At 28.4% G+C, this 10,372-nt stretch overlaps 1 protein-coding gene across 2 annotated transcripts; it reads right to left on the bottom strand.

Moving 5' to 3' along the window:
* Positions 1–3,933: 3,933 nt before the first annotated feature.
* Positions 3,934–7,726, bottom strand: LOC137807533 (uncharacterized). Of its 2 annotated transcripts, none has more exons than XM_068608217.1 (9): positions 7,260–7,726; positions 7,080–7,172; positions 6,034–6,138; positions 5,747–5,896; positions 5,524–5,655; positions 5,255–5,383; positions 4,581–4,760; positions 4,373–4,489; positions 3,934–4,241 (listed from the first exon to the last, which is right to left on the bottom strand). In XM_068608217.1, the coding sequence occupies exons 1-9, from the start codon at positions 7,569–7,571 to the stop codon at positions 4,059–4,061; spliced, it is 1,401 nt and encodes a 466-aa protein (XP_068464318.1). In that variant the 5' UTR covers positions 7,572–7,726; the 3' UTR covers positions 3,934–4,058. The 2 variants fall into 2 exon arrangements, with proteins under 2 accessions (XP_068464318.1, XP_068464319.1); XM_068608218.1 differs by having other exon boundaries at positions 5,557–5,655; positions 7,260–7,694.
* Positions 7,727–10,372: the final 2,646 nt, after the last annotated feature.

Below are 10,372 nucleotides of genomic sequence, written 5' to 3'. Positions count from 1 at the left end.
GATGGGGCTGCTAGGGGTTATCCAGATCTTGCCGCTTGTTGAAGTATTTTTCGTGGGAGTATTTATGTTCAGACTGCTTTGGTTGCTGAATTTTATGGAGTTATATATGTTTTGGAGGAAGCTCAAAAGTTTGGTCTTACTAATGTCTGGCTGGAATGTGACTCTGCATTGGTTTGTGTTGCGTTTACTGTTAGGACAAATGTTCCTTGGATGCTTCGTAATCGATGGAATACTTGTCTTAATTACTGTGGAAAAATTAGGTTTATGGTTACTCATATTTTTCGGAAAGGGAATGCATGTGCTAATAAGTTGGTTAATTTAGGATTTATTCATAGAGAATCTTTTCATTGCTATAATAGACTTCTATCTAGTCTGTTCTTAGAATTCTTTATTAATAGGTATAGTCTACCTATGTACCTTTTTTTTAACATATGGATTTTGGTCTAGTCACCTCATTTTTATTTTTTTTTAATAATACTTTTTTCATGTGATGGCAAATGATTATTGTTAATTGAGGTGTCAACCTAGCTGAGATGTCAAGTATCATACTCTGCCCAACATGTAAGTTGTTTTTTTTTAAAAAAAGTAATGTGAGAATAAAAAAATTTCCATATTTTTGTAGAAGATAACGTATTTTTCAGATTTAAGTTACTAGAAATGTTTAACTGATAGGTGAGAATAAATATTTTTTAATACGAAATGGTATAAAGTTTTAAAACATCTATGTAAAGATAAAATTTGTTAAAATTAAATATATTATTCTTAAGAAAATTAAATAATACCAGAGTATATTTTATTTTTTATTCCAAAATTTGTATTGGTCAAATAAATTTCTAAAAAATTTAATATAAAATGAAATGTTTCATACATTAAACTCCATTATAGATGAAAAAGATTGTGATTTTTTTTTCTCAAATATCACTATTTTTACTTTTATTTTTTCATCCAACATTTTTTTTTCTATCTAGTATTGTTTCTAATTTTTTTTTTCAGATAACATTATTTTCACTTTTAAATATTTATAAAATTGTAATGAATTTAAATATTTATAAAATTAAAATAGAAGGAAATTTAAAAAGAAACCAAAATAAGTAATAGTAAAAAATTAAATAATTTTTTTTGGATATTTTATAAAAAAATATTAACTAAATGGTTTAAAAAATTATAAATAAAAATTAAGTTATTTATTGATTATATGTATGTAATAATAAAAAAATATGTGAATAAATTTATTATTAGGTTTAATAAAAAAATAAATGTATAAATTATAATTTTAAAATAAAAAATAAGAAAATATTATATTTAAATTAAAAGAATATATAAATTATAAGTATATGTTATAATTATAATAACAAATATGATTATATAATATTTCTTATAATTTAGGGTTTAGGGTTTATATTTACTTTACTCATAATATTTATCCACGTCAAAATATCTATAAAATATTTTATTTTATTGATATTTTTTCATAAATTTTTATATTTTTATTTTTTTTTAAATTTTTAATTTCTCTCTATTTCAATTTTATAAATATTTAAATTTATTATAATTTTCCAAATATTTAAAAGTAAAAGTAGTGTTATTTGAGAAAAAAAAAAGTCAGAAGAAACAGTGTTAAATAAAAAAGTATTGGATAAGAAAATAAAAGTAGAAATAATGTTCTTTGAGAAAAAATAAGAGAAAATTGTAATAAATTGTTATGTATGGGTAAGTTATCTCCATTTTCTATTTGACAGATATTTCCATTTTCTATTTGATAGATATTTTTAACTCCTCAACTATGTATTCCTTTATATTAAAAACATCTCACATGGCATGAATAGTTTTTTTTTTTCTTTCCTTTTTTGTTAAACTAAAAATAAGATGCGATTATTATAGGTTCCTTCATAGTAACATTTGTTTTAAAATCACTTAAAAAAATCATATACCATTCTTAAAAGTTTTTTACGTTTTTCTACAAAATTAGATTAAAATAAAAAGGCATTTTGAATATTTGTAATTGTTTTAAATTATAAACAAATACTTTTTAATTTCTGGTTTTGGAATCCTTAATTTTTATTAAATATTTTATTAACTTTTACCTGATCATAAAAGTAACATTTATTGTCTCAATATAACATAGGTATTTGTTTTAATAAAATAATATTACTTTTAACTTTTAAAATTATGTGTATTACTTTAAAAGTAGAGCCACGTATATATCTTTAGCTATATGCTTAAGTCCAAATGACTTGTCTAATGAGAGTTAATTGGATAAAAAAACTTTCAATATAACTCCTACCCTATAAAGATCATATACTCCTCTTGAGTAACGTGTGTCGGATACACATATCGAACACGATATTTGTAGAATATTTATTGGTTAAGTGTTTAATTCAAAAAAATATTTGTTTGATTTCTGCAATTCTAACACAGGTCGATTACAATTTTAAAAATGAGAAATATATTAATTTTATAAAAATTCAAACTTATTGTATAAATTTTTATTATGATTATATAAATAAGGAACAAATCCTTTCGAACCAACCATAAAAAGATATCTTTGTGCTAAAAAGAAACTGAAACATACTTAATGCACATAAATTTTTATTGTCAATTTATATAATTCATAATTATATAATATATAGATCTTTGTCCCCATATCCTACATTTTAGAGATTGTGTCGTATCAGTATATATGTTTATGTTTGTGTTAGCTCAGTGTGCTACATAGCTCGTAACTCACAAATTCCTAATTTACAGCTTTTAAATTAATGAGTTAATTTATTAGGTTAAAATTATTCAATAAAATTAGTAAATATAAAACTAAATTAAAATATAACTACTTATGTTTTATCATATAAATTAAATTTCTGTTTTCTTTACAAAATATTATATATTCATAATTTTAGATTTTTTAAAATAACTATTTTTTTATTAAAAATTTTAGTAGTTACATTTATTTTTTAAAAGTATATTTTTTTTTTAATTTGAACAAATTGTATTGATTCAATTTAACTTTTTATTCATTTTTAGAAATGATTTTTTTTATTTCTCAACTTAAAATACTGTTACATTAAATTCTTTTATAATTTTCATTGTATGTATTTTTTTATATAACATTATATAATATTTAGTTTATAATATCAGTTTTTTTATAATTTAAAATGTGTAAAAATTAAAAAATAATTCAGTAAATAGTAAAAATAATATAATAACGATAGAAAGGATATATGGTTATAAAAGCAACCTGAGAAGTTTCTCACATTCTTCAGAGAACTAGAAGTTTCTCACATTCCCAATTTTCTGGGAAAAGGCACATGAAATCCTGGCGAATGTAGAGAAAAAGTCGGGTAGTAACTCACATTGATTTCCTTCCACACGATTATAAAGAGAAAAATATATTTTATAGTTTATATTGTGTCACATCATTATAGAAAAAAAATATTTCAATTTTTTTTCCAATAAGAAAAATTCTATTTTTTTGAAATGGTCCACTCTTTTATATCTTTTAATTTAAATTTCACTATTATATTTAATAATATTTATTGTTTCCATAGATAAATAAAATAATGTATTCATTGTTAAGGTTAAATTATTTGTTGTATGAAAAAGAAAATGGTTGGTGATTTTGAGAAGCACGGATATAAGGTTTCTAAATGGTTGGATATCTCACCATTAATAAAACTTATTTTTTTTTAAAGATGATATTAGAGTTTATCCTAATTCACCATTGAGTTAATAGATCTCAGAATAAAAAGGTGTATTAAAGATTTTGATGAATTAATTTTGTAAGATTAAATCAAATTTAAAAGTTCACGTTTTAAGAAAAGTAGTTCACAAACCTAACTAGTTTTTATTTCCTTTCTATGGTCAATTAACCCCGACATATCCTTAATAAAAGAAAACCTGTATATTTTTTGTGGCTTCCCATACATAAGTGCTTCCTTCTGGTGATGAACTCTATCCTTAATATTTGCAATGGATATTTCTTGTGCTAGGTATCCATCATTGGGTACCTCAGTTTGAAGCTTGATAAGTTGATGAGATTATACAAAAAGTGCAAGCATAATAAATCAAAGTGATAAACAATAATAAGATGTGTCAGGACTAATATCCTTGGCTACCTGGAGGAGGTATTCTAGGTTGATATCATCAGGGTAGTGTTGTAAAAGTTTTAAATTGGCCACAAAATCACCACTTAGCAGTTTGCTTTTCACGCAAAGTAGCATTGCACAACAGATCCGAAGAAGCATATCCTGCAAAAATATATTAGCCGGGTAAATTATTACGACGCAGCCACACATATGAAAATCAACCCTAATATTCAAAATTGAGTACTAATTTTGTCCTGAAAGATTGCAGAGTAGTTTGGTTGAAAGAGAGATACCTGAACCCCAAAAGGGTTACTAAGTAGTGTATCCCATATTCTCAAGATAGACTCAAATTTGAACTCTTGCGTGAGTAGCAATGTAATCCACCGGAATGCATAGAATTGTGGTTTAACCTGCACATGAGGTTCAGAGACATCAATTTTTAAACAGATTGGAGCTGTACAAGTTGTTGATTGTTGAAGTGAAAAAGTTTAAAGGTTCTACCTTTGTTGTAAATTCAAGATGACGCCATAATTGCTCATCATTTACTTTTAGTAAATCTGACATGCGAGAAAGAGTAGCAAGGATGCCATTTGAACTATTATCAAATTGTTCGCAGAAATGATCCACTGAGTCGCCCAAGATTCGCACAAAACAAGAAAAACAATCTGCTTCTACATTTGCCTAATAGAAAGTTAATAAAAGATAAAAACTATAGTTCATTTATGTTGCATTCAATCTTCAAGAACATAAATATGCTGAATGATGCGAGAGAATAACAATTGTTATACAACGTGATGAAATTTTAATGGCCAAGTCTAATAACCCATCTGTTAAATTATAGAATTTATGGTTGTTCCGTGTAATGTTCATGTGTAAAACAGAAAGAAATTAAATACCGCCAAATAGTCTGGCAGTAAAATTTTCAGACTTCTGCATTGGATGATCAGAAGAAGCCTTTGTAGCATCGTAAGCAATTATTAAAGAAGATACACACGCTCAAATTTAAATTTCCAAAACACAAGTAATCCTCCTTCAACCATTAGGTTTGGTTTCCAGCCAAATGCATGTCACGTTCTATGTCATCATCATATACACGATGCATTTACCCTAGCCAAAGTAAAACAACGCGAACTGCCACAAATCAGAGAATACAGTTATGCCAGGAAAATACTTACAACATTTTGCTTGTCAGAGTCGGTACTAAAGACATAGTATATTGGTGCCAAGACCTCGTTCATGCCTTGTACATAACGGATTTCAGGATTTAACTTTGCAAAAAGGAGAAGGATACTCTTCATCGCTTCCTATTGTCAAAGAATCAACAAAAACTTCTGAGTCAAAGCCCCTATATAATTTATCACTCTGCGCTCAAAACTGGAAAATTAATTGATGATCGTTCGATAAATGTCTAAGCTAAAACTAAAACAACAAATTAACAGTAAACCTGTGGAGTTTTTTTGGTGATGCAGTTAGTTACCCTATTTTTGCAACTAAACGAAGACTCCCCTGAGAAGAATGGCAAATCTGGATGTGTACGCTGCAGATCTCGATCTATCTGTTCTACTATCTCTGTATGCTAGAAGAAGCACAGACAGTGATAAGTATAAACTTCATCATCCTGAAGGGATTCAGTCAAGAGTAACTTCGTAATCTGAGGAAAAGCTTACTTGAAAATATTGACTCCAAAGGCTAGCCGTACCGAGGCTCAGAGGGTGATCTTCATGAGAAATTTCATGTCGCCTAAGGGGGCCATCAACATCATTCTCCTCGTTTCGCTTAGTCGAACTTTCCTCATACTCTTTCCACACATGTTCTGACTGTCTTAGATTTAACAACATTATCGGTAAAAACTCGAAAGCATGAGCTAAAGTAGAAATCACATCAGATATAGCCAAGTAATTGTTTGATATAAATATAACTCCTTACGAGAAAATGTATGAATTAGCAGTATTACCGGATTCTGGAGAAGGTCCTCTTTCAAATTAGCATATTTTTGTCTGTTCTCTTTTAGCTGTTCATCCCACAGATCATGAGATGAAGGCAGGTAACCCAATAGTAGCTGGTAGTGGAAATCATAACGGGACAATCAACTGCTTGTACGCAAAATAATCAAAGAATTTTACCCTATTGCAAATGGAACATTAATCTAGTATCATCAATTGGCATGGAAAGTCATAAACATTGGATATATGATATTCCTCACTGTTGCAAGTTTTGTAACCATTAAGGTCTACTTTCTAATATGTCGACTTGGTGTGATAGATCGATAATCAATATCTCGTATATATGACAGGTGTTTGATTTTCGAGTCCTTGAAGGGAAGATTACAATCCCTTTAATGGATAATTATTTCTAGTTTTTGAATTCGGCGCAGGATAACCTAGATTCAACAACACCAAAAAATAGGTGTTTTGTAATCTCATACCGACGTGATGGAATAATTACCTGTTAGTAAATATTTATATTTAAAATTTAGAGTAAAACAGTCTTCATTTATAAATCGGTTTCTAAAAGATAAAACCTATCCATTGTCCATTTAACATTCTTAATTCCTTTGACCAGGTCTTTGTTCTCCACATGTTATAAATTTAGTTTTGATATTTTCTTTTGTTGTATGTTGAGGCTTTGAGGAGGCTGTACGATTTGGTTTCTATTATGTATGCAGCTCTTTGTTGAAAAAAATATACACATACACATACAGAAACAAGGAGAAAAACACTTCAATGTTCTACGTTTTTGTTGATATTGAAAAATAATTTAGAGCGTTTTTTGTTCATTATTTTGTGAAAGGAGCTCATCATATTTAAAATACCTGTGCAATGGGAGTGTTTTTCCTCCTCGAATAAACACTTCGCACTTTGATCAAAACTACTCTACACTTTTCATCAGTTGTATTTAACCTTTCTTTTAATAGAGTGTAATAAACGTTATTTGTATTTTAATGGAACACCATTATCCGTGGCAGCAGATCTAGATTTCTATTTTTTTTTCTAACATTACCTTCCAAGCTGTAGCACGCAAACCTCCTCCGTCAGGAATACCAGCACCGGCAATTCTTTGCAACTTTTCCAAATTAATTTCCCTTTGAGAAAGCTGGATAAAGAAAGGAAGGAACAATAAAGCGCACAAATTAAAGAAAATCAAAACCATTTCCATTTTTCTTCTCAAATCAGGACCAACCTCGTATTCCAGATCCGATCTTTTCTCCTCGTCCGAAATGGATTTCAACACCGAAACCGGATTCGGTTTCTGCCGAATTATTTGATCCTTAACATCATCATCCATGGCTTCGTCACCATCGTTGCTTTCTCTCTGAAACCCTAACTCGCCGGGTTGAATCGGCTCGAGCTCTTCGCCGGACTCGAATTCGAATTCTAATACTTTGACTTCGTTGCCTTTTTCGTCGAATCCAAGGACCAAGCTTCCAAGCCGGTCGGGAAAGACCCTCCGAACCTTGTCCGGAGCTGGAAGCTTGATCTTGCCTTTGAGCATGGCGAGTGCGTTAAGACCACGTTTACAGAGAGGACTAAACCGAGTTGAAACAGTGGTATGAAGTGTAGTTTGCAAGTGGGAAAGATGAAGAATGGGTTCTTCTCCTCCATGATTCGGATTTCAAACTTAGAAGATGAAGAATGGTAGTTAAGTTTGAATAGCAGGTAGGCGCGCGCGCCACAGTTTAGATTTGTGGAATGGGCCTAACGATAAATTTTTGGGCCAACTGGACTGGGGTTCTTTAGGGCTTTTGGAAATAGTACGTTTAGTCCAGCTGTTCCGGGCTTAAGGTAATCTCAAATTAGCTATTTCTTTCTGCACCCCAACAAATTTCTCCTGCACCCCATTATTTTCGAAGAAGACTATTTTACCCCTTTTAAAAATAATTTCCAGATTATTCTTTCCGGAATATTTTCAGAACATATTTTCTTGAATGTATTTTATTAATTTCGAATTTACCAATCTGAAAATAAAAAAATGTGTTTCAAAAAAGATATTCTAGAATGATTTTTTCTCTTTTGGATTTTCTATTCTGGAGATACCATAGGTTTAAGGAACCTCTATTTTGGAAACATTTTTACTTACAATCATCCAAAATTATGAAAGAATATTTTCAGTATTTTAAAGAATGTATGGATGCAGGAAGAAACTCCCTCTCAAATTTTCAATACCCTTATTCTTTTTGGCAAATTCTCCCTGCACCTCTCTGGTGGTTCTCCCTACACCTCCATATGAAATGTGAAATGTGAAATGTTACTTTTGTCCTTTTTAAAACCACGACCGACAACCATAACCAACCACAAACAACCACAGCAATCAACCAACACCCCATCAAAATGAAAAATAAGTCACCCACAAAACTAAAATCCTAACAAATATTGGCAGGGGTAGAGTTGGAATTATAAAAATATATGGAGGTGTTGGGAGAAGAATTGGAGGTGCAGGGAGAAGCTGCCCACACTTTCTGATCCTTTTGCTATTTTTCATGCATGTGAAAAGGAAAAGAGTAGACAGCGAAAGAGTGATGTTTATAGAAAGAGACTCTTGAAAAGAAAAATAAAATTAAGAACATTCTTCCTGTTTATTTGGATGTCAAAATTAAAGTAGAGAAAAAGAACACAAAAATAATTTAAAATTAAAAGTTTAATGTTATCCACATAAAACCAGTAATTTGAAAATGACTATGAAATTAAAAAATAAAAAAAATAAAATAAAATAAAATATATATATATATATATAGTAATTCAATGATTGAGTATTTTAATATTATCTCAATAATCAAACACGATAAATTTGATATTTAATATTTTTTCCACAGATACAACACACAATTGTGTGATAATGATAACATCAATTTTTTATTTTGTTTGGTAAGGTATTTCTTTTGTTTTATTAGATTAAAGACAAATCTCATTTTAGTGTTGTAATTGTCATTAATTAAACAAGCTTTATATACAAATTCGTACGTAAATCACTCTCACAACGAAAAATATAGAATATATATAATTATTATGATGTGAATTCATGTAATTAGTGATTACTGAATTATTTGTTGTTGAATAATAATAATAATGATATTTTATAATAGAATGATGGTATATTGATAGTCATGCATTATTAGATTATAATTGAAAAAAAAATTAACTTTATATTATTTTTAAAATTGTATTGAACAAAACATAATTATAAACTAGTACATTTTAATTAATTTGTGAAAAGTAATATTTTCTTTATAATAAACTGATAAACTGGTGCGGTAGAATTTATTCAAAGATTATAATTTATACTTACCCTAATATAATTTATTCAAAAAAAGAGAAAAGGTTTATAAAAAGAATAGAGAAAGGGTAGTAGAAGGAGTGAGAATGTGTTGGGTGGTGGAAGAATAGGGAAATTTAGTAAATAGTAAAACCTAATTCCCAGGAATGTAAGTTTTGAGGTTGAGTTTTTATAATGATTGAATGAAAGAAAAGTAGTAAGATGCATAACATAAGGACCTGGTTTCCCTTAACGGCTCCAACTAATACATTTATTAAAGCAGTACTTGAATTATGAATACTTTGGAAGAGGCGACATAGTAGTATGTGAGTTATGTATGTTTTTTCTTATTTTAGTGGATAACCAATTTATTAACTCTTAAAAAAAAGTCGCCCTGTGGCCCTTCTACATTTATATTCACTTAATGAGATACCACTCCTTTAAAAACCCGTATCCAACTGTACTAAACTATCAAATTAAATCTCATCATGGCATGCAATTAAAACACTTCATCATCAACTCACAATAATTCACACCATTTTCACTTCTCATTCAACAACCCCACAAAATATTTTTTCTTTTTCCAATACAACTTCACATCATTCAAAGAAACCATCAAAATCAAATCACTATTAATTTTTTAAAGTGGTTTCATTATAAATAAAACGAAATTAGTTTGATTTTTTATATTTAATCTCTACATATTTAAATCACAATCACTTAAATTTATCCATCAAATAGAATTTTTCTATTTTTTTAATTGACAATAACAATTAAATATAAAAAAACGAACCACTTTAACATTAATTCAACTTCATACATAAAAATAATAGAAATAATAGGATTAATTCAACTTCATACATAAAAACAATATCAATAGTAAATAGAGTTACTTCTTAAAGTCATTCTCATTAGACCAAATATTTGTAATACTTTATTGTAAAAACACTTAATGAAAATAATTTAGAATTTAATGAAGTTTTTTCAAATATTATTTTATCATTATTATAATAAAAAAAAATGTAACAGCTTGTTTTTTTTTA

Source organism: Phaseolus vulgaris, chromosome 3 (assembly GCF_000499845.2).
Source record: "Phaseolus vulgaris cultivar G19833 chromosome 3, P. vulgaris v2.0, whole genome shotgun sequence".
In the NCBI taxonomy this organism is placed as follows: domain Eukaryota; kingdom Viridiplantae; phylum Streptophyta; class Magnoliopsida; order Fabales; family Fabaceae; genus Phaseolus; species Phaseolus vulgaris.
Note: the sequence above shows the minus strand (reverse complement) of the source record. Positions and strands in the feature narration are given on the sequence as shown.